Source organism: Enoplosus armatus, chromosome 24 (assembly GCF_043641665.1).
Source record: "Enoplosus armatus isolate fEnoArm2 chromosome 24, fEnoArm2.hap1, whole genome shotgun sequence".
In the NCBI taxonomy this organism is placed as follows: Eukaryota; Metazoa; Chordata; class Actinopteri; order Centrarchiformes; family Enoplosidae; genus Enoplosus; species Enoplosus armatus.
This window is the reverse complement of record NC_092203.1, coordinates 1091099-1116879: the sequence shown is the minus strand read 5'-3', so window position 1 is coordinate 1116879 and position 25781 is coordinate 1091099. Positions and strand designations below refer to the sequence as shown.

Here is a 25781-nt window from a genome sequence, read left to right as displayed (position 1 = left end):
CCGTTATCAGGAGTTGCATTATTCAGTAGATGGCGAGCGAGAGAGACAGAGAGAGAGAGACATAGAGAGAGAGAGAGAGAGAGAGAGAGCTCAGCTGATTTCCTGCAACATCCAGATGGACGACGGAGCAGAACACCGCACCTACCGCAACCGACAACTTTTCGTTACTGCGTGAGGAGCCCACTGACACAGCGAGCCGGTGCAGCCGGCTGACCCGACTCACCGACGCTGCTCTTGCGGGTTTATTTAACAGCGCGCGGCGCACGGAGGGATGGGAGCTCCATTCAAATACGCACCAAAATAGTAACTTCCAAACAAACAAAAAAAAAAAAATTAATAATAACAAAGAAAAAATACACCACACATTATTAATCGATCAGAGAGAGAGAGAGAGAGAGAGAGATCCGCAGGGATGATGATGAGAGACTCCGCTCCTCCGGTTGTGGAGCGGCCTGGGCTGGAGGACGTGGCCGAGGAGGAGGACGTGTTCGCTGCAGAGGGGAGCTCCAAGAGCACGCTGCTGCCCGGCAGCTGTCAGGTGTGTGTGTGTGTGGGGGGGGGGTGCATGTGCTTCCCTCTGCGTACATATACCCAGCAGATTCAAAAGTCACCTAGTTTATTTTATCATTTCAGTTACAAAATAATACAATGTTCATACTGTATCTCAAGAGTTGGGTCCTTTTCGCTGTTGCAGGCACAAGCTGACATTAAAGGGGACCTGCTATGCTTTTCCTTATTTTCTGTCATATATATACATATGATGTTACAATGTCGGATATTCGTATTAAACTTGCACTGGGCGCAGGATGTGTCCCTGTGTGGGTGTGCTCAGACGAGCTCAGTCGGCTTGCTTTGGAAAAAACCTCGGGGAAATCAATATATGTTTGTTTTTATTTTAGGTACCAGGAGCGAGGCAGGTGGAGGGGGCAGGGGGCGAGGAGGAGGAGGAGGCGGCGGAGGGCCTGCTGTCAGTGTCCCAGATGGAGGCAGAGTTTGTCCAGCTGACCTTCAGAAAGCAGGTGTCCTACAGGTAGGAAAAACACTCCAAGCAACGACTAAACAGGAAATGGTGGAATGCGGCGCTCTTCCTCCAAACCTGTTTTACCTGAATGTTACACGGTAACCTGTCCCTGACTAGTGTTGCCTTACTGTACGTGACACGACGTTGTGCACGTGTGTGTGTGTTTGTGTGTGCATGTATTTGCCCTCTTATCCAAAGTTAAAAGGTTAAGCTTAGCTAGGTGTTAAACCTTGTTTAAGCACTATAACTCCACCTAACTCTGACATTAACAAGAATGGACGGTGTGACCGGTGTTCATAAAATCAGAGCGTGCGGTGACAACGTGCACACCTCACGCAGCAGACTTCAGACCAGCGTACACTCGGCACACAAAAACCATGTGGACATTCACGTTCGTTTTGGCCAATCAGAAGCTATAACAACCATAAAATATTGATTCATTAGTTCCATGTGATTAATGTTCACATCAGAGACAGTTATTGTTTATTCATGTTTTTAACTCTTGCTCGAGCTATAAACCAAATCATTGATTACTTTTCTGATGTGTCTCTGCTGCCACTGTTTGTGCTAAGCTAGGCTAAACGCAGCCTAAAGATATTTGCACTGGACACACAGAGAACAGGTGTCATACAATGCAGGGTTGCGCAGTGAAAGTAAGTTGTAGCCCCCTCCACGCTACACACACACACACACATAGAAAATGTATATATACAGATATTGAAATATTCAAATTGGAATAGTATAAAACATTAAAAAAAGGAAGATATACAGTTACATGTACACGTATACATTTATATACTTATACAAGAAAATATGAGCAGGACGTGCAATATAAGAATAAGTTATAGTGCAAATAGAAAACGTCGGTTATAGTGGGAATGAAGGTAGGACAAAAGATAGTGGTATATGTTAGTGTGCAAAACCGGCATAACAGAAAGTTCTGAGAGAGTCGTGTATTTACGGTGGAGTGCAGAGGATGAGGTGGAGCTGAGGAGTGTCACCGCCCGAGGAAAGAAGCTGCTCTGGAGGCAGCAGGGTGAGCAGGCCGTGGCTGGGGTGGGGTGGGGTTTTGTCTTTTAGTATCCTCCGGGCATCTTCGATGCTCGGTAGATGGGTACCAATGATGTTCTGGTGCGGTTTCGGTCGCCCGCCGCAGATCCCCTCCGGTCCTGGCCCGTGCACGTCCCATGCCAGTTTGTGATGTTTCCAGTCAGGATGCTTTCTATGGCTCCTCTGTAAAAGGTCAGGACAGGTCCGTTGAGGAGTAGGTTTTTTTGTTAATTTCCTCCCGCCGCGTTGCCTAGCGACTTTAAGTGTGCGCGCAGAAACTGTGCAGCCCTCTTTTTTGCTTTAATGTGTGTGTTCGTTTAAAGTAACAGTACTTTTACTCTGTTGCCAGGTCAAGGATTCAGGTTGTCGTGTTGTTTTCACAAAGGGTTTGTATTGATTGAGGAACTGAGGTGGAATCCTGTCACGGCTCTGTAGTGGATCCGAGCCAGGTATTTGTCCGGAAAGGCAGTCGAAGGATATAATCCAGAATAGATTTGGCCAACTGTTCCTGCTGTACGTTGTCTCAGGACACTGGCACAACCTCTGCCACTTTTTCTGGGCACATTACGGTCCACTGTGTTGTCAACATAAACGCTGTTGCAGTCGCTTTCCACGTGAATGAAATATTGGCCTGTCTGTTGCCTTAGAAACTGTTGGCGTGTGATAGTCTCTAATCTGATTGTAGTCCCTCCCTCTGTAAACAGGCCTCCCCCTTAACAGCTGCCCTCTCGCTGCTCTGGGCAAAACCAGCTCGATGAAGTTTGACCTGGACGTTGTCCATGACGTCTTGCAGTCATAGACGAACCTATACAGATGATGATGAATACACACTTTGAATTATTTAGTGGAGTAACTTAACGCCAAGCCGGACAGCATTGTTTCACTGACGTCTTTGGTTGAATGTTTCAAGTCTGCTGCGCCCCTGCAGCAAGGCGAGAACTTCCCACCGCTGGGGGTTTATAGTGAACGCTTCCAGCCGGCGCCAAAGTCATGGTTGGTTTAGGCTGAAATGTAATCGTCCACAGAGACAGATGCAGTTTCACCTGTATTTACTCGCTGTTTCGGGAGCTTTCGACCACACCTCGTGGCAGACGGCGCTGCGCAGTTGGCATGGAGATGCTTTCCATGACCTTTGACCCCTTCCCAGGATTCCCATCGCCCACTTCTTGTACCAAAGACACTCTACAACAGAAGATGACGCATTACAAGCTGCACCAATGAAATGGTATATGCTTCCTGTCTCCTGCCGCTGCTCGTTTAATCCGTCTAATAATATTCTCTTTTTCCCATCTCCAAAAACAGTTAGATAATAATGTATTGTTATTAAGCAAAGAAACACATGTTTCATTCAGACTTCGGTACTGCGTCAGCCGAAGAGGAAAATACATCTCATGACCCGCTGTTTTACAAACCAACTGCAAAAAAACACTGGACAATACAATACTGGTACAACTCGGCCAACACATCAAGCGTGGAGGAAGAAAAAAAAGAATAATAATTATAAGGAATATAAATGAAAAACAATCATGTGAATGAATCTTTAATATGTGCTTTATAAAATAATATAGGTGGGATTTGGGGTTTGAGTCCCTGTCTGTAATCTACGATACAAACAATAAAAGACCCACTTTTAATACCTGCGAGGTGTATTTGTGTAAAGCCTGTCTGACAAAAGAATGCTTGCCGACCGCCCGAATGCCGTCATACATAATGTGAATGGATTTTTTTTCCCTCCCTGCCCCACTTCAGATGTCGAATTTCTGTGTTTTCCGCTGCAGCCTTTCAAATGTCGACCCCTGGCGTCTGATCTCAGGTGTAGGATTTCAGAAATGTGCCGGGGAGGTCAGCTAGTGAGACAAAGACAGCGGCTTCTTATGTCACCGCCGGGCAGGAAGGGAAAATCTCACAACATAATTTAGTATAATCAGTAATCCAGATGGGATGTGTGTGTGTGTGTGTGTGTGTGTGTTTGTGTGTGTGTGTGTGTGTGTGTGTGTGTGTGTGTGTGTGTGTGTGTGTGAGTGAGTGGTGGGGGTGGGGCAGGCTGGCACGGCTGTCAATTCTCCTGACTCACCAGAGGAGTTATGTAAGGATCAGCTGTATCTGTGGCACTACAACACTGTGTGTGTGTGTGTGTGTGTAGACTCCATCTTACGGGAACTGCCTCATATGAGGTGATATATGAAGTTGGAAGGTTTTTAATGAAATATCAGCGGGGATATCTGTCCCACGTTCAGCTTTAGAGGGACACGGACATTTTGTCGAAAGTGCTAGTTTGTCGCATCAAGCAGGGGAGATCGGCGAACTTGAGATTCTACATATGTTGCTCACTGCAGCTGCAAGTCATGAGAGGTTTCACTGATGAAAGGGGAGAGGGGCCTTTTAGTTGTCTTTTTAATGCGAGTCCTAACAAATGGAACGAAACACGTTCGAGCGCGACCCACATATCCACGAATCCCAAAATACGTCATGGGATTTCCCAAAGTCAGCAAACAGCATTCCTTTTATCCAAGATTTCCTGTCCGAAATGCTCGAACACGTTACCTCTCAGAAGGGATTATCAAAACACTTGGCACTCGACTCATTTTCTTTTGATTGAATAATCGATTAACCGAGTAATCGTCGCAGCTTCTAGATGGTTTAGTGTCCAGGCGGAGTGTTAGTTGATTTTTTGCCATATCCCGTCTAGTTTGACAACTTGTCTGACGTGTTCGATTGAACCAATAGGATCGTGAATGCTTCCAGATTCACTTCTCATTCAGGCTACCTTGATTACACACAGGAACATTCGTTGCTGGTGCAGGTGCAGGCGCAGGCGCAGCCCCTGGCACCTTACCTTATCACATCTGTACGTGTCAGAGGTTGGGGACAGAGGACGGGCTCTGATCGGTCGAGGTCCAACATGCAGTCCATGCCGCGTCTCTTGATTGAGCCAATTTAGCGACTCTATGACAAACGCCAACAAACAATCCCGGCACCCACGCTAACGCTCTTGGCAATTTCACTGCATAACCTGAGAGGCTGCGTAGAATACCAAAAAATCTGACCGACCAGCTTTACGCGACAAGAGAACAGGTGCTGTTTGCACAAAATGTGATCAAGGTTACCGCTGCGTCTGGTATTTGTAGTCACAAAGGTTAGAGCCTGCAGGTGGAACACAGAGCTGCTGCCTTCAGACGGCTGTAAAAGACTTCATACGTGTTGTGTTGTTGCGGCTGACAGATTGCCGATAAGCCTCAGACATTGACAACGCTGCCTTCCTGGCAATGATGATACTAACCGGAATGAAATTGTGTTAATTCTGCATAATCAGATATGTTTGCTGAAGGATGCGCAGTGGAAATGAAACAGACAAGACAAGCATGAATTAAAAAAGGGTTTGTGATGCCTTCCAATGCAGTCGTCTGGCCTTGGCCCGGCCTGTTGTGCTAGCTTCAGGACAAACCTGCACACAACAAATAAAATCTCATCGCCAGAATTTAATTAGTTTTGTGCTCCCAAAAGAGGAACTCTCTCTTCACATGCAGTTAAAGCACTGCTCCTCTCCACCCCTGCCACAGCACAGCTGCTCCAGTTAGCGGCCAATTAAAACAAAGCTACCAGTTAGTGTTAGCTGCCAGTAGGAAGGGTCAGATACAGTAAGTGGGTTAATCAATGCCACTGATCACTGCTGTCCCCCCACACAGCGGAGAGTAGATGGAGTCACTTACAACCACACCATGTTATGTATTACTGTGTCTAACTTCTTTGCTATTTTTGTAACGTTTCCACGAAACAATGAATAAATCATTGTAATAAAAATTGATGATATAATCAAAGTTAGATGGAACAACAGAATGGACATGGCTCGATGAGAACTGCAGAAATCAATCCTCTAAATGTTAGAAACACGGTCAAGTGCTAAATTATCATTTTATCCTCACTCACAAGTTTTGGTTGGCACTGACACGGGCACATGAGGCCCTCCGCAGATGGGAGCCGACACAGTCAGCAGACAGATGGTGCAGATCTGTACTTGTGATTCGCCAAACCTCTCTCTTTGTCTTTGTCTACACGCACATCACAGTGAACACGCAGTCTGCTGGATTCTTTTATCCAAGTTACATTAACGTGACAATGAAGCTTTGAGGCTTGTTTGGCGGATAGTTAAGTATTAAAATGGCAAACGGCTGCATTTGTGGTGCCTTTTCATCACCCATTTACACAAGGATTGGCAGTGAGCTGCCATGCAAGGTGCTGGCCTGGCCGTCAGGAGCAATTTGGGGTTCAGTGTCTTGACACATGAGCCTTGGAACCAGACGAATTTCAGTCCAGACAGATTTCCATCCGGGCCTGGTTCGGATCGGGTCAATCGCAACCGTTTATCTAATATGGGGCAGGTTAAAGCGCCGTTGAGGCATATTCGTAAACAACCAAGATGGTCACCGCCGATGTGGAACGTTCTGAATCCGCTATCATGCCAGTTTTAAACGAACTGGACGGTAGTTCACGCTATGTACAAATAGTAAGTGTTGGCTTCTCAATCAAATGATGTTGAACTAGAAGCCATACGAATTGGATGTTGGAACTGGCTACCTCGCCCAGCAGCCCACCGCTACGTCACACGTTTCGTCGGCGGTCTGGTCGGTTGCAGCGTCCAGAGGCATTCTGGTTTGAACTGAGAGGTTCCAGACCAATTTGCACCTGTGAATTTGTCTGCCGATGCGAGGCTACTTGGGATTGAATCGTACACCCTTCCGTCATTACTGGACAATCTCCTGTACTCCCTGAAGCACAGCCACCCCAGTGTCAAAATCCTAATCTCGGGAAAGCTGCGTTGTTGATGTGTTCAAGAAAACTCAAACCCCATCTGACAATAAGGTCCTTGCCAGGCGACTTTTAAATGTCGGGGTGTTGGCCAGTTATTGCCAGCAACTACATTTATGTCCGATGCCAACATTGAGTGCCGATGCAGGAGGTGCTCTCGTGTGTCCTTTATGTAGCAAGGAGGAAAGCAAGCACTGCTTCTACTACTGATGCATGCATGTATTACTGCTACTACTCATATTGTCACTGCTATTGCAACAAGTAATACTCCTACTGTCATCAGGTTTAATGCCACTTACTATTAAGTAGCTGTGAGCCGAACCCTTCTGATGTCACGCACGTCCACTGTGTTGTCAGATGTAAATGTCCCTGCAAGACTATAAAAGAGAGCGAGGAGGGCTTGCTTCCGTGGGGCCTTTTTCTGCAACTCATTAGGAAAATTGTTTGCTTTGGGGTCAGGTTTAGGATTAATGTTAGAATTCATAATCAGAGTCCTTCGTTAGAGAGGAACAGGGAGAAAAATAGGTCAGCAGTGGGTGTTGGGAAGTTAAAAGGATCTCTCTGAATTGTGTGTCGTGCCTTTGAGTGGCATTTTATTTGTCATGGAAATACTGAGTGGGCGACGGATGAGAGGGAACTGCGATAACAGAAAGGAGAGGAGCAGGTGTGTGTGTGTGTGTGTGTGTGTGTGTGTGTGTGTTTGTGTGTGTGTGTGTGTGTGCGCGCATATGCATAAAAGTACTAAGATGTGCTCTTTCTGTCAGGGGGACTGAAACCATAATCACATCGCACCATAACAACATTCTCTGCTGCCTTTATTCCCTCTCCTACACACAGTATATAGATAGTTTATTGCTTCATAATGCCAAATATTATTATGTAACAATCAGGGCAGGGTACGGTTAAGTAACGCTGGCATTATGATCCCAAATAAAGACGTTGTTCCAAATGGTACTTGCAATTTTATTTTAAAATATCTATTGAAGAACCAGTGCTAGTAAGCGTGACCAATCACTGTCCTTTTCTGCCATTTTCACAATATTCAAATCAGACTCTGCGCTCGTCACCACAGCAAGCTCCGCCTGCTCAAACGTCAACCAATTCCGGGGCGTTAAACAGTACCTAAGATGAACCATCTCCAGCTTAATACCTGAAAGCTTGTCGGGGGAAAGTACACATGTTGGGACTACACACTATCTGGAAGGTAAAAAGGTCAACGTCCCATATCTATCTGCATGGACTGATTTTAATGTAACTAAAAAAAAAATGGAGGTCAGTGAGAAAACTGTTTTTTGCTAATTTACTGCAATTTACAACAAAAAAAAAGGCCCCAACAAGCGATATAAGACTGCCTCGCAGTTCATTTCGTCCCATGGCATCAGCATGATCTGTCGGAAGCATGCAGTGGTCCAGCAAATTCCTGCTGCTCCTCCTGCAGCACAGACGTGGTTAAGTCCAGCTGAAGCGGCGGTAACGTCCATTTTCTCGTAAGAAAGAGAAAGAGAAAGACTTCGTAAAGCGTAGGCACGTTTTGGTTTAAGGCCTCTCCTATACAAGCTTGAGTCCCGCCCCTGAGATCCAACCAGTCCTGTTTATGGACTAAACATGGTGTCACCCATGGTGGATGGGGGCACTCCCCCAATGGTGGAGAGCAACTAAGCACGTTTACTCAAGTACTGAATTTTGAGGTACTTGTAGCCATTTTTCTGCTACTTTGTATACATAATTCTGAAATGGGCCATTCGGCATCATGACTACTTTTACTTTTGGTACTTTCCGTATATTTTGATGCTAATATTTTTATCATTTTCTTCCAGTAAAATTTTTACTTGTAACAGAGAATTTCAAGTCAAAGATTTGAGTACTCCTTCTTTTGCCTCCGTGGCAATTTGGGAATGTCGGGGTCGGTTCCTGCTCCATCAGAAGTAGTTCGTAAGACGTCAGAAATCAAGTGTGTTTATGGATACAGCAACACTCGAAGGTGCCATCATAGAGAGAGGGGGGGAGGTGCGATATCGTTTTTATATATATATGGAGATAATAGAGCACATTTTCAGACCGTCTCTCCTGGAAGACATCCATGCTGTTGTACACGGCAAAAAAAAACTTTCTCGCCTGTGCAACCAATCGTGGTGTGAAGAGGGTGTGAATGTCGGATCGTTGGTTAGTTGCGGAAAGCTACAGAACTGATCGGACGAACCGACCATCCGACCATCTGGCAAGCACTTCTGACGGTGTCAGATCAGAACAACATATTCTACCGTCTAGTTTAGAGGACTGAAACATCTGCTTGACAGTTCCAGTAATGATCTCTCTGGATGTGATCGATGATGGCCGGATTTGAAAGAATCTCGATTCTATTGGACAGCTGTCGTCATGGCTTAGAGACCTCAAGAGTTAATGCACTCCTGTTGCTTGGTCAGACTAAGCTCTGTGATTTATTTGATTAGTCGTTAACAGGAACAGTAAGTCCGTTAGTGAACAGGAGTGGTGGAATGTAAACTCACTCAAGTGCTGTCCTTAGGTAAACATTTGAGGCACTCTCCATTTGATTCGATTCTTATTCTTATCAAATCATTAGGGTAAAGTTGGTTTGGGTAGACCTGAGATGATACCATATTTGGTGATATCGGGACCCGGGGGTAGCTTAATGACTGCTTTACATTTTCTTTTGCCGTAGAAGATAATTCCATGAGCATTGAGAGATTCCGTTTCTTCCAGTTGTGTTTAAATTAATGTGTCAGGCTTTAGAAACTAGCTGTTTCTCCGAGGAGCCACTTTATCTAGATCCCGCCTGGGTCTCGCTTTTCCATAACTTTGTGATGTCCTAATTTAGGTCCTGGAACTGTTCTTCATTATTAGTTTATTTACGTTTCGCAGTTTCTAAATCAGCTGTGCAGGAAAAAAATCATCAAATGCCATGAAAGAGACCCATATCCCCGTGTGGAGTAATACACCTGTCTTGATGATGATACCGCTACTGCTCATGGACTGTCTGGTCGTCTGTCTGTTAGACAGCACCCTCGTGTGGCCATTTACAGCAGTACATAGAGACGAAGAAGTGGTGGCCCCAAATGTGATGTCCACCTTTTAAATGTATGAAATTTGAATGGATGAATGTACAAATGTAGATTAATCCACCACTGAAAGTAGTCCCCAACAAATATCACTATTCCCTCCTGTTTGAGCAACGTCTGATTAAAAACTACAGTGTCCAGCTGTTTTTTTTGGAAATGAAGGAACGAAGCTTTTATATTTGTGATTGCTGCCATTTTATCGTTTCGTGGAAAGCAAAAGACGACAGGAATATATCTGGACTATGCCTGTGTGTCTCCATCCAAAATTATTCAAAACTATTCAAATTAAAGTCAAAGCCAGCCAGTACTAGCACTAAAGGTTTATGAAAAACATTGTTGTGGGGACAAGGACAAAGAATTAAATGTGAAATGAATTGAGTATTTGTAGACACCTTGATACTGTAGGCACCCCCGAGCCCCCGAGGGGACACTGGAAGTGGGCCTTCTGCTGCTAACACTTTGGGTGCTCCCCCCTTTATCAACCGGAGGAGCTTGACACTAATTCAAGAGCATAAATATATGATTTGTAAGCAGAAGAAGACGCACAGAGCTTTTGCAGTTTGCAGATCGATTACACTTTGTCATCTAACTACATTGACACACACACACACACACACACTATTCAAGAGGAGTTTATTTCTTCTTTTTGGGGTCTAGTGTCAGACTTGGATTATCATTTTTGTTTTCCCGTAATTATTATGTAGCTACAGCAAATGTTCAGCGTTGAATGCAGAATGCATTTGTAGAGCGCTTTTTTGTCTGAAACTCTTTTCAGTTGTTGTTGTCTTCACACACTTGACTTCAGGAGTGCGACCTCTTCTCTCCCGCGTTAAGAGCAGAATGTAAACAGTGCAGCAAAAACCAGACCACAGCAGTCAAGTCAGTTCAGTGAGAGAGTTTCAGTCAGGCATGTGACAGGGCAGCTTACAGGGAGGCCCTGATTATCCACTTCCTGGTTTTATTTAGCCGGGCGGGTAGTAGAGGATCAGTGTGTGTGTGTGCGCGCGCGCGTGTGTGTTTACCAGTGTGCGGCTCAGTTTGTGTGCGCCCCGTGTGTCAGTCAGCGTGCGCCTCACATGGAGTGTAATTAAACTTGGGCAAGTAACTGAAGAAGAAGAAGAGGAAGAGAGGAAACAGCCTGAACTTGGTGAAGCAGGGGCAAGGAGAAGAAGAAGAAGGAGAAGAAGAAGAAGAAGAGGGAGGAGGAAGACAGAGGAGTGAAAAGGCTGGAGAACAAACACTGACTGACAGTCACAGGACTGGACTACCGCTGTTTCACTGATAGTGATATTACTGCTCCTGACAGCGCTACTACTGAGTGGGAGACGTGGAGAGGAATGCTGGGAAGGATTATCTCTCCCTCAGGACTCAACACTAATCTCTCTCTCCACACACACACACACACACACACATACACACATACACACATATACAAACACACACACACACCTTGTGTCTTGTAAAAGACCTTTGGCATGTGGATTATTGACTTTGTAGCCTCCGCAGGGTAGCCATGTTTGAAGTCCTGGAGCAGTTTAGGTGTAGTAATAATTCATTGCAGTAATATTACTTTGAAGTATGGCGGTTTGAGTGTAGCACCTTCACAATACTACTTTGTTTCAACATAATTCAAGTATAGTATTTGATTTGCTTTAACCTTGATACTATTTTGTAGTGCTGTTGTTGCTGCACCCGGAGCAGAGTACACTTCATTTAGCAGTTCCATTGTAATACTTTAAGTGTAGTGCTTTGAGTATAGTACATATAGCAGTACAGCTGTTGGAACACAGAGCTTTAAGTATATTTACGTGCAGTCCTGTTGATATCACGTCTTCAGAGGAGTTCTTTAAATGTGGTGATTTTAGCATAGCACCCTGGTGTGCTCCTTTGGTTGTAGTTCTTTGAGGACGGTATACACATGGTCTTAAGTCGTATTTCCTACCATGAGAACTTTATTAACTTCGTGACTTGACAGCGGCGAAGCAACTGGGGGTCCGAGAGTCCAGTATCTCACCAGAGAAGGTTAGGGAGTGGGGCAGATTGGTGGGTTTTGTAGAGAGCCTTAAGAACCTGCAGTTTTAACTGCTGCTCTTCTTTCTTGAACACCACGAATCCCTTGGGGAATATTTGGAATACTTGCAGGAACGTTTGGAGTCCTCCTTTCGGGATTGCTTGGGCCACGCAGGGGATATCCAGGACTTTGATCATCATACAAGGACTTTTCTTTTTAAGAATATTGCAAATCACAGGAGCCGTAGCTTATCCAAAAATGTGACGAGGCATGAGACCGCAGGAACTGAACAAATTGTCTGCCATGGATCCTGACCCGGCGGCAGACACTGATCTGGGACGCGGGGCTGGCCTTGAAGCCTGTGGCGGCGCTCCTGAAGAAACACGGGGAGTGACAGAAAGTGAAGGAGAGCTGTTGCCAAACGTCAAAGGAGGTGATGCAGATTTCAGCTCGGCGTCCTCCTCCTCTAATTGCTCTCTGCTCTCCTCCTCCTCCGCCCTCCTTCCAGTCTCCTCCTTGTCCCCCCCGATCTGTATGGAGGACGAGAAGGAGCTGCCGAGCGGCTGCTCCAAGTCTTTCACCGGACTCAAGCTCTTCACCAGGAGGTAAGACTGAACGCAGGGCTCGCGCAGGGTCTCGAAAGTTTGGAAAATGCTAGTGTGGACTTTTATGTTTCAGTTTATATTAACAATTTAGATGTGATGATAAGGGCTTCGAGAGTCCTTGAAAGTGCTTGACGGCGGCATGGTGGCGCAGTGGTTAGCACTGTCGCACGGGAGGTAAAGCTGGTTAGAGTGGGTTGGGGGTTCGATCCCCGGCTGCCCCCGTCATGTCGAAGTGTCCTTGAGCAAGACACTGAACCCTAAGTTGCTCCCGATGGAGACCAGCACCTTGCATGGCAGCTCGGTCACCATTGGTGTGTGAATGTGTGAGTGAATGGGTGAATGAGACTTAGCTGTAAAGCGCTTTGGGAACCGTGAAGGTTGAAAGGCGCTATATAAGTGAGATCATTTACCATTTACCATTTACCATTTGAAAAGTGCTTGAATCTTGCTTTTAAAAAGCTGTACGAATCCTGTGAATGAGTGAAAGAAAAAAAAGTTTGTGGGTAAGTAATGGTGGTCGAGCCTGCTCTGGTGTAATACCTGAAATTGGCCAGCAGGTGGGGCCATTGGCCATGAATCCACTTGCCCCGATTAGACAGGATGTGAACAGACGCACGGTACTTGTCACACTGAGGCGGCTCACAGCTGCAGCAACAGCTTCCAAGCCTCATTCGTGCACACATGCGCACACACACACACACACACACACACACACAGGGCCTTGTACATTTCTAGTAAAGCCGACGTTCATACATTAGATGACAAACAAACATCATAAGGCCCCCTGTTCACACGTTTTAGGAAAGAGTCTGGGTTTTTCCCACAGTGCTATTTCCTGCTGTGACTCATCACAGGATTCGGATTATATTTGTGTTTGTGTGTGTGTGTGTGTGTGTGTGTGTGTGTATAACCTTGGCAGTGGGTCACCTAGTCGTCATGTGGACAGGGGACACGATTCCCACGGCAACTGGGGGCCGCGGTTGTCATGCCGACAGTGACAACGACGTAAGTCGTGCCTCCAGCTTTGGCTCGACGCGCATAATAAACAATGCTCAGCGTTCGTGGTGCAGCACTAGCGGCTAGTTTGGTCAGGAGATATTGTGTGGTCTGTGCATGATGCATTGGGGGGGGCTCATGGTTGTCATTGGTTTACCACTATTTATCAGCTTATGCTGACTAAGTGTTATTATAGGGCTTTTGGGAATGATTTGAGGAAAATACGTGTGATTTATCTGACCAATATTGTGTTTACAATTTAAATAAAATTAACTTAAAGGTCCCGTATTATGCTCATTTCCAGCTCTGTATTTTTATTCTGGGAGTCCGCTAGAGTAGCTTTGCATGAGTCACAGTTCTTAGAAAGTCCTTATTTATCTTCTACTGGCCTTTTATGCAGCCCCTCAGTCCACCCTCTGTCTGAAACTGAACCACCTCCAAAAACTTGAGGAGTAATCCTGAGCAGAGCGTTCTACAATAACTGAGGGCAGTGACCGTATAGCTGTGACATCACAACCTTACGGAAGTCCTAAGGGCTCGTTTAAAAGGCTTCATGATCAAACAGGGCCTGCATTTGTGGTCTCGATTGGTTTTTAAACAAGTTGAGTTTGTGTCGCATGTCAAGCTTGCATCAGAAACACATCTGGTTTCTTCCTGAAAACAATCTGCTGAAATGATGCATTTGCTTGTGGTCCTCCCAGGGTTCTGTTTTGTTTAACTTGGCAAGGTTTGAATGAAGAATGAATTTCAACATTAGTGATATTGGTGAGAATACAGTCATTTCCAAATGTGTCCCTCACCTTTCTGTGTGACGTCACGATCACTCTTGTCTTCCTTCGGCCCGTTTCCTCTTTCTCTCGCTGCACTTGATGCTTGTGCCTGTGTGTGTGTGTGTGTGTGTGTGTGTTTGTGTGTGAACATTTATCAGACACTTTTGCACTCTGCTTGTCAAGGAAGTACACTAAGTTATTTTAGTCTCTCTCTCTGGGCCACACCCACTTTCTCTCTCTCTCTCTCTCTCTCTCTCTCTCTCTTCCTCACACCACACTGTCGGTATCTCTTGCCCCTCCCTCCCTCCCTCCCTCTCTCTCTCTCTCTCTCTTTCTGCCCTCCACTGTACACCAGGGTTTAGCGTAAGCTCGGGCAGATAGATAGATGAGAGAGAGAGAGAGAGGAGCGGAGGCATGGATGGATAGTCTTCTCCTCCTTTTCCAGGTTGGCTCCTTATTTATTCTTTTGTCTTTTTTCAAACGTGTGTCAGGATAAAGAACGTTGCATGAGTTTTGTTCAATTTAGCAAGGACAACTTGCCCTTTTTTGGTTGCCGTGTCGTGAGAAATAAATGAACAGTTTAGTCTACAACTCAGTGAAAGTGATACTTGAACTTGGCTGATGCAGTGCTGCGTAGTTTTTAGTCAACACCGGCACACTGTGAAGGGGGGGGGGGCCTCACCAGCTGATTGTGAGGGGGAACTTCAGTGACAAATAAGGCCGGAAAAAAAAAAAGGATGGGATCAAAGTGAATCTGGCCAACAGCAAGCAATCACGCTACTTCAGTGTTTCCCAGCAACCCACAAAAAGTTAGGTTTTTATTTCACGGTGGTTGCTGGGGGAGGGGGGGGGGGTGTGAAGATTCTTTGCATTTTCTTAAACAAAGTCGCTTGTCCTTTTATCAAGAAAAATGTCACTCAAAAAGCAGAACCGGATCTCAATATGAAACTATTTCTGTTTCTCCAAGTGATACTGCCCTTGCTCACACTTTGAGAAAAGAAGCGAAAAGGAAACTATAAATTGCTCCTGTATGATGTCATCATTATTATTATTATTATTATTATTATTATCAACTGTCAACCACAAACAAAATCTCGGAAAGACAAGAACATTAAGATGCAGCATTTAAAGTGGCTTTCATCAACATTTCCATAGTAACAGTTTATCAACTCTCGATGGTGTAATGTGAAAGTCGTCCGACTGCGGTTCCCCTCAGCTCTGTGGAGCTTTTAAGCTTCTTTCGACTCATCTTTTTTTGGGGGGGGGGGGTGGTTCTGGCCCGCAACTTCACCGTTTTGGCTCAATCTTAGCGTCGTTTCCGGCAACGGCAGCAGGCAGCTGTGAAAACCTGGCTGTACACGAGCCACCCCAGGCAAAGCCGGATACTAGGGCAAGATACATTTCTCAGCCCTTTAGTGAAGGCCAAAAACAGAGCTGAAAGAGAGTGAGCATTGGCTTTATCTGCATTTGCTGGATGCGTAAATAGTGACGTGATGATATGTGAGTGTTGTGTTTACAGCTGTTTTTTTCGCTGCCCCCAAGAGGCCAAAAAAAAAAGTATATAAATAATGTTAGAAAGTGTCTTTTTTTTCCCCCCCCAGAGCCTAGTTTTCCCTCCCCTGCTTCCTGTCGTCTTTGTGCCAGGCTGGGCTAAACACACCCGGGACCTGCCTATGTACTGGAGTCCTGCTCCTGCTAAGACAACGGAATAACCACTGCATTAATCTACATTGTTTTTTTTTCTTTTATACTTCCATTGAAACAAACAACCACGTGTAATGTGAAAGGGGTCGCCTTGTGGTTTTGCTTATTGCATATTGTCAGACATTTTCCTTTTTATTCTACTTAGTGTTTTCTGGCTTGTGCTCTTATATCATCCCTAATCAATAGCGAGACAGTCTATGCCGTTGTCCCGCACACGTTGGTCTTATCGCTTATCGCTCTCACTGTGACACTGTCCTCTTGTTGTTGGAAATTCCTGTAAACAGAGGCACTGGGGATTATGCTGAACGCAACCACTTAGGTGTGTGTGCGTGTGTGTGTTTGTATAATTTCCGTCATTAGGCTGACATAAAAGCTGCTGTTTAGAGTGAAAACATGTCACTGTTTGGACTGACAACAGAGAGAGAGATCACTACTGTTTGGACTGAAAACATATCCAGAGAGAGAGACCAAACATAACATGACAAAAAAGACAATTGCACTGACGAGAGATGGAGGTTTTTCAGGCATAAAAGGCTATGGAAAGATCTCTAGTCTCTGTGTAAGGGGCTAAGGGAAGGGACTTTCATTTGCAGTATTCATGCGTAATAGAGATTACTGGCTCCACGAAACCAAACACCATCAATCAAAGTTCAATATACATTCCCTGATTTTTATTTTAGTGCTCCAGATATCCTCCCAGCTCGCTGTTGATGTTTCTAAAGTCTGAGTTTTGAATACCGTAGCTGTAGGGCTTGTAGAAGGGGGATGGTTTCTCTGGGGCCCATCCCAACAGGTTCCCCCGAGCTTCAATGAGGAGGGAGTGGACTGAAAACCACGCCGCTACTCCGACTTCTAGAGATCACGTTTATATACTAGGAAGCAAAATTGTTGTGTTAAGGTCAGGAAAAAGATCATGGGCTTGGGGAAGTATTTCTAAAACGACCTCGTTCTGGTCACATGTCTAAAAGAAGTGGACGTCGCCGTGGCCCTAGCTAGACAAGAGCGAGCCCTCATTGCATCGCGACAGATGGCCAGAGGGGTTGGTCTCACCCCAGTAGAGCAAAACCACATCGCTGCAGACCACTTTTTATGTCTGTGTATTTGCATAGTGCTCCACTCTTTTTCATGTAAATATTTAACCCAACAGCGCAGAGCTCTGGATAGTCTCACTCTCACACACACACTCTCACATACACACACACACACACACACACAAACACACAAAAAACCTCTATATCCTTTCCATGACGCGCACCCAAGGCTGTCCACCTGAGCCGGGCTGCTCATTCAACAAGAGGTCTTGCGCTCTTTTGAACCTAGAACAACAGAAGTATTCCTGTAAGTCCAAAATCACCTTTTTTTTTTTCGTTTTTTTTTTTAGCTTACTGGCACTTTCTAGTTAGTCTTGTTATTCCACGTCAAGAGCTGTCGGGGAGGAAGTTGTCGCGGATGGCTGGGCGTACAGTCATTTTAAAGATCTTATTTAGAGGACTTGTTGAGCTGTGAATATTCGTGATCCCCAGTGGATGAAGCCCAATGCCAAAATTGTGTACTTGTACACAAAGATAATGCAATAACAAGACTTCATTCAAATATTGAGTGCAGGCTTGCTTGCCCCAATATGGGCATATATATGGAATGCCATGAAATTCGATTTTAGGAAAAATCATCATATAGTGTAAATGAGTGAGTAAAGCGCAAGTAAGCAAGAAGTGATGAACATCATGTTGTGCCCCTGTGGCCCACACTCCAAACACATGCGGCTGCCGGTGACCTTTTTTCCTGTGTTTCTCTCTTGCACCCCAGTGCATGCTGGGATGAGTCGAAATAGGAAAAGCAGACGCAAGCTGGGTTCCTCATTTCCTCAGTGTTTTTTCCCTGTTAAAAGGTTTTTTTTCCCCCCCTTCTATCTGAATCAAGGGTCTAAGGATAGATCCTCACTCCAAATCCAAAACTGGAGGAACACAGCTGGTGTTTCCTTTGCTGGTCTCAGTGTCCCAGAATCCATCGCACCCTGGCCACTTGTTTTAAAAGATGCATTCATCAAAGCCCCGTTGCGTTTACCCGGTGCTTGCTTGCACGTTTATGGATTTATTAACCACCTAGTGGCACTACTGTTTCTCTGTCGTCCATCGCATGTTGCAGCGGAACATCAGAACTTGTAAACTCGCAGTGTATGATATGAGATGCAGCTCTGTTGTGAATTTGCATTGCCGTGAGGACAGCGGGTGTATCTGCTGACCGCATCTCAGTCGGGTCCATCACACAACCGGTGCGCAGTTGTGTTGAAATGGATCGTCTGAGCCTCGCCTCTCTCTCTCTTGAACAGAAAGTCTCTATTTTCTGGAAACAAGAGACAGGAAGATGTTTTTTTTTTTTTTTTTCCTGCCTCCTTATGCAGACTGAAATATCTTGTGTTTTCCCGGTCTCAATCCGGCCAGCACAAAGAACCAGTTAAGCTGTGTAGACATGCAAATACGCACTCAGGTGAGTGATGTTTCATTACTGAGTACTCTCATCTCATCTCTCCCCGGTGATGGTGAGGGGATTATCGTTGGAGAAGGCAGCTGTTACATAACGGCAACACACACACACACACACATGCACAGAGGGGGGGGGAGAAAAAAAACACATAGACATAATTGTTGTTTGGAAGCAAAGAGGAGAGGAGGGATAAAGAGGGAAGGATCAGAGGAAAGTCCTTTTAAAAGACTCCACTAAGCATTCATTCTTTCCACTGTAAACAAGGACATGCAAACCAATAATAAATAATAATACAGCGTATCAGCCCGATCAGCCATTTATTGCAATTGATGCGGATCACTGAAAATAGGTTATTAAAAAGAAAAAAAGTTACCCAGGACATTTTACAGCGTACAAATCTACTTCTCAGTGCTCGGTGTTCCCAACCTGGGGGTCCTGAGCCCCATCATGGGTCGCTAAAGCTCTATGGGGGGTTCACGAAGCCCTCTTTTATTTTATATATAGATAAATATAAAATATAATAGACATGCATTTAATTCATTTATGTGAAGAAGACAACTAAATTTAAGGGTTAGAAGACTATTTACTTCGTAAATCGTCCGATACATTCCACAGGAAATAGTTCAGAATTCAGGATTTTATACCAGTTGCTGGTTTTACACAAACTTCCTGCAGGTATTACGTTCACTATTTAGGTTATTTTTGTTTTGTTTTTATGCAATGAATATGATGAAATATACACAAGGATATTTCAAAAGAAGTAGGCTGCTTTCCCCCCCTTCTTTTGGAGTTCTAAAACAAATAGACCTAGCATGTAGCCTGCTTTATTATCTATGAATGTTCAGTATGCGTGTGTGTGTGTGTGTCCTATTGTCCCAGTTAGTTTGTTATTTGTTCGAAATCAAAAAAAGCCAAGAGTCCGTGGAGACTCGTAGTCCCTCCGCGGTAGTCGCCCGTGTGCTTGTGTCCGTGGATTGTTGTTAGTCATCCAGCTAAATGGTTGTTTCGTGAATATGAGTGGAGTCCGTATGAGTGACGCCGTGAAGTGGGGGTTCCCTACATTTAACCACATTTGATAAATATTTGATCTCAGGCCAACCATGCAGCCTCTCTTTTGGCTTATATCTTATGACACTAATCGACTAAAGCACAGTGATACCAAACGTGGTGGGAGCGGTGGTCGATGGTTGACTTTTAATCACAGGGTCTCAACATCTCACTTGTCTCAAATACTAAATGTAATAATAATAATAATAATAATAATAATGGCTTTGTTTGAAGCTATGGCTGTCGCGAGCGTGACTGCGTGGCTTTATGAAAGCCGGTCGTCACTGCCACGACCCCTGACCTTTGTAGACTGGAGCATTAGGACACAGAGTGCTGTGTGTGTTTAACGTCAGTGGTGGGATTAAGTTGAGCAACGGCGGCTTCGGTGTTCTGGTGGCTCTCTGTGATGGAACTTCCTGTCAGACTGTATGGCAGTTTCAGCAGCCGAGTTCGAAAGCTTTTTTTTTTTTTGTTTTTTTTTTCCGATATCCTGCACTGTTCTCATCTGATGTCTCTTGTGCTGCGTGATATTCTATTCCGCTCTTGTGCACACTTAACAACACTTATCACACCACATGTCTCGTTTTCTGTAGCCACGCTCTCATCTGTTGCGCTGAGTTGGGGCAGTTTGTGGCGGCGTGGTCTGCGTCAGCGTGTCATTCTGTTTCTTGTAAGTGCAGTGGTAAAACTAGAGATAAATACGGAACAGACTGCTCATTTCCCCGCTATTATAACCACAAAGCCACTTTTGTGTTTCTTAGTCTTCAACAAATTGGACCATTGAAACAGCCGAATATCAGTTAAACAAAATGAATAATGCAAAAAAAAAAAAAAAACGGATCATAAAAAGAGACATTTGCAACTTCCTTATTTCATAGTCAATAGCACTTTGGAGCATCATGTTGACTGTAAACTGCACTAAACTGTGTCTGCAGCAGGAAACACAGCATCAATTTGATGCCCTGCTCACAGGTAATAACGGACAGGGCTTCTAAAAAAGAGTTAATGATTAAGTTTGTGGAAAAAGCCTGACCATAGTCTGATGGGATGAGTCACAATAGAGTGCAGCTTCAGTGGCCTGTTGCCAGTTGTTGTTTGGGATGACCGAATATACGCTCAAATGTGTTATGTCGACCTAGCTAAACCGTCCTGCAATAAATCCTGCTTTCATGAAGGTTCTAATGTTTAGTTGTTTTTTTTTGGGGGGGTGGGGGGGGGGGTAGACCTGTTCACAGTACCTTAGCCATCCAACATGATAAGTCTGCCCATTCACGCCAGAAAAAAAAGCTGGTGCTAGGACCCTGGCAATGTAGTGACTGCTTGCGGGTTGTGCAACATTTTTCTAATATGATAGCCTTCCTGTCTTTAGGCTAGCAAACCCATCAAGGTCAGGGCTGTCCTCGATGACTGCCAAGGCTGTTTACAACAGGCCAAAGGCACAAATAAGTTGCACTCTATACAAAAGCACAGCATACATTCAATTAATTTCCAGGCCAGACATTCCCAAGACATCTCATTTTAACACCAGTAAAATAATTGCCAGTATTATTGTCTTGGTCTCGATCTTACAGAGTCCAGATTCGTTTTCATGGAGCTCTCTCTCAATTTACCTTGAGCTCACGCTTTTGCCTGTGACTGCATAAATTGATACTTCCAGACTCAGCTAAATTTTACTGCACCAAATACCTCAGGGCTCAGAGCGACAGATTTATACTTTTCTACACTATAAGCAAAAAGAAGAAGACAAAAAAAATGTATTCCCATTAAGCTTGGTTAAATGAAGAGAAATTAGAGCGCGTCCCTGGCTGAACCCAGTACATCTATGGGCCTTTTTGCCCCAATAGTCACAGAACCCCAAAGGCCCAAGAGCTAAATCGGGATCTTGAAGTCAGTGTAGTTCATTTGTATTTGCGTTGCGACTACTTCTCAAGAAACACGCTTTGCGCTGCGACTGCCGCACAACATTTTCACTCAGGAAAAATAAAGTTCTTATCTTGAAGATTAGACAGATTGATGTGTCTAATATTTGCTCAGGAGAGAGTTCACTGTTGTGCGACTGTGTTGTCTGATAAGGTGCCAAGGTGAAAAGCGAGATTAAAAGCACCAAAGGGTCAAGATGTCCAAAGTGATGATGATCTGCTTAGTGCTATTTTTTGTAGTTTTAGTGCGTAAACCCAGTGGAGTTCCAGTTGAATGCTTCCCCCATCTCGTCCTTTATTCCACTCATTCTTCAGCTTGCTGGGACGTCAACCCATGTCTGTTAAGCACCAACAACAAGGATGAAAATGAATGAAAATCCGCATCCGTAACGGCACATGGGTGGTGCAGGGTTGCATTCTGACAGCTGGGAATCGTAGCAGTTGCCAGGCTTGCGTTTGATTAGTCGGTGATCTTTAATGCTTACTGTAACAACACTGTAGGATCCTGCAGTGAATGTTTCTGGTTCCTGGGGGGGGGGGAGGGGCTCCCGTCAAAAGGGACACGCAGTTTGTCGGGCGGGGCAGCCCGCAGGTTCAAAGCTCTACTTTTGATATGGGGCATTTAAACAGAACACCTCGTCCAATCATTTTATTGGGCTCTAAATTCAGTTGTACTGATTCCAAATGGGACAGACTTTATTAAAGCTGCAGGAGTTGAGTGTTCTGGCATTTGGGGGGGGCAGATGAACTCCACAACAGACCTACAGTCGCCTACTTACACATTGAGTAGCCAAGGAGCAACATTAGCATTCATTTGGAGGGGTGTTTGTGTCCACCTGATGAATGGAGGTCCAATATTCACTCTTTTTTTGCTCCGTTTTTGGCCTCTACCAAGGCTCTTAAGCTGCTAAATGCTCCACTATGTTCACCTGCTAGTCTCTACTTAGATCTGTCTGCTGTTTGGTGCTGGGCAGGTAGCGTACAGCGGGTTTATCAGAGCTTTTTCATTGAAAGAAGATTTGATTGATTGATTAAAAACCCTTAGACTGAACCAAAAAAAAAGAAAAAGAAAACACCATAAATGCGCCATAAAACCAAAGCTACGAGCTAAGTGAGGCTAAAGCTGCATCAACAAAGGGTTTGAATTGGTTGAAAGCTCTAAAAACACGTTGAAGAAGCGAACTGTGTTCTTACGTCCAATGTATCTTGTTTTTTTTTTTTAATGGGTTGCTACTGGGTAAACCTGGGTCTTACATTTAAGATGGTGCTCCAATTTCTGTATACAAAGTAACGCGCCAACAAGTGAATGAATCAACCACACCGTGAATGTTGAGGGAGCCAGTTCTGAGGGCTTGAGGGACTTTGAACCAGGCAGCACTGCATCAGGCATCCACTGATTGAATTAAACAGCTGGTAACACGATTAAACATGGTGACAATTGACCTATCGAATGTGTTTGGATGACAAATGGGGCTTTTCAGTATTTAGCCGTTATTTATTCCTCGGAGGGAACTACTTGTTGTATCTGTAAGGTTTGTGGAAGCAGTTCTCTGTTGATGTCATCATCTAGGCAGCAACATAGATTTAACAGTATAACAGTATAGTATTTAACTATTTGCCCCTTCAGCATTTCTAAAGGAAGATTTGAAGAGGAGCTGGACAAGTGGGCGACCAGCAGAAGCGGGACTATCATCTTATCCTGGCTTTTGGTGGAGTGGAACCCAATAATCATGGATACCATCTCCTGTCGCGTGGTTATCAAAACATCACGTGAACTGATATCTGATACCTTCACCTTTTAGCCTGGTGCCAGAGAAGACGGGGCGAATGTTCCGTGTTCTGTGCCCAATCATATCTTGTCAGATGCCACGTATCTTTTGTAGCACCTCCCGTATTGCACTGCACTGCAAGACATGATGGATTTCTTCTTCCAACGCCATTTCTGCCGTCGCCAGAAAAGACAGAAGCACCCGGCTGCAGCGCACCACTCCGGTCCCGCTGTTCAGGGCAGTAAAGCCAGGAGGCGCTCTAGTGTTGGTCTGCCCTCCGTAGCCTTAGTACAGTCCCGACGCTCCTCCGTTGGTTTACCTCCGGTTTGTGCTGACCAACGCAGGCGACCCAGTGTTGGCTTACTGGTGGCCAGTGGACAGAGGCGACAGTCCGTTGTAGAGCTAGGATTAACAAACCCAAGTGAAGCGGTGGGAGAATCTGGAAGAGGAGCTAAAAGAGCAGATGTAGCCAACAAGAGAGGAAGAAGGGCATTTCAGCATAAACCTCTCCATGCTCCTGGTGCCTCCGGCGCCGCCCCCTGCGTACAACGCGGGCTGGCGGTGCGACATCGACGTCCATCTAAAGTGAAATCCATTGAACCTCATTTACTTGGATCCTCCATGTTACTTGCGAGTGTAGTGCAGATGGGCAGAGGAGTGAAAGAGAAGGAAGAAGAAGAGGAGGAACTAGATGTCTCCCCGTGTTCCTTTTCTGAGTCAAATGGAGAGGAAGGGAGCGATGAAGACGTGGTGAACAGAACTGGGGGAGTAAAGGACGTAAGCTACAGGCCCACAGCTCAGATGCACTTAACCCAGGCAGTCCACATGGAAAACATTACTGCCCGCCCCTTGCTCCGCCCCCCTCGCTGTCTGAGACGAAGCTCCTCCCACCTCCTTCCGGCAGACTCTGTGTTTCGGAGCAGCGGAACCGGTTATGGCGTTTATGGTCGATACAATCGGCGAAGGTCAAGCCAAGGTCACTGGGCTCTAAACAATCCGATCCAGACTTCCACGACCAGCCCCGATCTTGGTCGGCTGGCTTCGACGGGTCTGAGCTCTGAGCCCGGCGATGCCGAAACAGATGTGGCCTCCACTGGGTCCGCAGTCCATAAAAGCTGTTCTTCACCACTGGGGGGACCAGAGGGAACCATATACTATAATCCCTATCTGGATACATGGGAGAACTTCCTGTTGTATGTAACAAACAGACACGCACACACACACACACACACACACACACACACGTACTGGTTTTGCATTTGTAGGCAAGACTTCACACTATGCTTAAACTCATTTGCTGCAACCAAATAGACTTTTTCTGCTTAATTTCGCATGGAATGTTCCTGCAGTGTGAAATGTACCGCTTTTGAACTCCTATTCATGCTCGTCTTTGAGCAGTTCCTCTCCCTCCCCCTCATAGGCTCTTTGCTGCTTCAGATAGAGCGTGCCGTTTCAGTTCGAATCATTGGAAAGGTTCCTTCAGTGCTCACGTTTTGCCGTCGACTTAAAACGGCCTTCAGTCTGTGTGGGTTTCCGCCGTCCAAAGGCATGCTGCTTTGGTAATTGAATTGCTCCCAGGTGCGAGTGTGAATGGTTGTTTCGTCTATATGGGTGTCAGCACCGTGCGTGATAGACCTGTCCAGGTGTACCCTGCTCCTCACCCAGCATGAGCCGGGACGGGTTCCAGCCCTGGCTTTCAGAGCGGATGGATACAAAGTGTCACTGTTGTGCACTATGGCCCGTTTTGTTGTGCGCATTGTTAGGCCCTGTCGCAGTTATTGCATGCAAGGCTTGATGGTGATTATTTCAGACCGCACTCGTTATACTATCATTATATTATTTGAGCTGACATATGCCGGACCTTGTTGCGAAAAACTCAGTGACTTGAACGTCTCCCGCGCCGTACTTCAAATGTAGCAGCAGTTGATGGTCAGCTAAAAGTTCCTGATCGTGACATAGTCTCGCGCAATAGTGAGTTGAGCTTGTTTGTGTGCCTCTGCACACTGTTATATGCACGACCACATCACTTAAAATGGCACATATTATATAATATTATTATATTATATTAATCTTAAATTTCACTCATGGGGTTTGACACTGAAATGCCGACACAGCACAATGATTTGAATTCATAATTTTTGTTTCCGTTTTTCACGCTTTTATTTTTGAAAGCCCAAACTGGGATTTTCTATTGTTTCATTTTTACATTTGAAGTGTTTGTGTACTGAGGGGGATGGAGGCTAAGAGCACAGCTATGTCTAATCCAAACACCTCCGTCCAGCTGAGGCCCCAGTTCTCAAGAAGTCAGAGCTGTACAAACATCACCAGGTTGAGCATCAGGACTCGCATGCTGACGCTACGACATTTTTCCACCTTAATGCGGGATTCCACGTGGTGTCAGGAGACAAACATGCAACACACTTCTGCAATGTACTTTTAACATGCAACACACTTCTGCAATGTACTTTTTTTTTCCTGAGATATTTTTAATCTTTCATTTGTTTTCTTTTGAATTCGAATCA

At 45.2% G+C, this 25781-nt stretch overlaps 1 protein-coding gene across 2 annotated transcripts in view; it reads left to right on the top strand.

Annotated features, from left to right (window-relative positions):
* The first annotated feature begins 23265 nt into the window (after positions 1–23265).
* The window catches only part of LOC139306485 (diacylglycerol kinase zeta-like), a 46939-nt gene continuing 44423 nt past the window's right edge, over positions 23266–25781 (top strand). For both annotated transcript variants that reach the window (XM_070930357.1, XM_070930356.1), the window contains exon 1: positions 23266–24452. In XM_070930357.1, coding sequence (XP_070786458.1) covers positions 23404–24452 — 1049 coding nt within the window. In that variant the 5' untranslated portion in view covers positions 23266–23403. The remainder of the gene's footprint in view (positions 24453–25781) is intronic.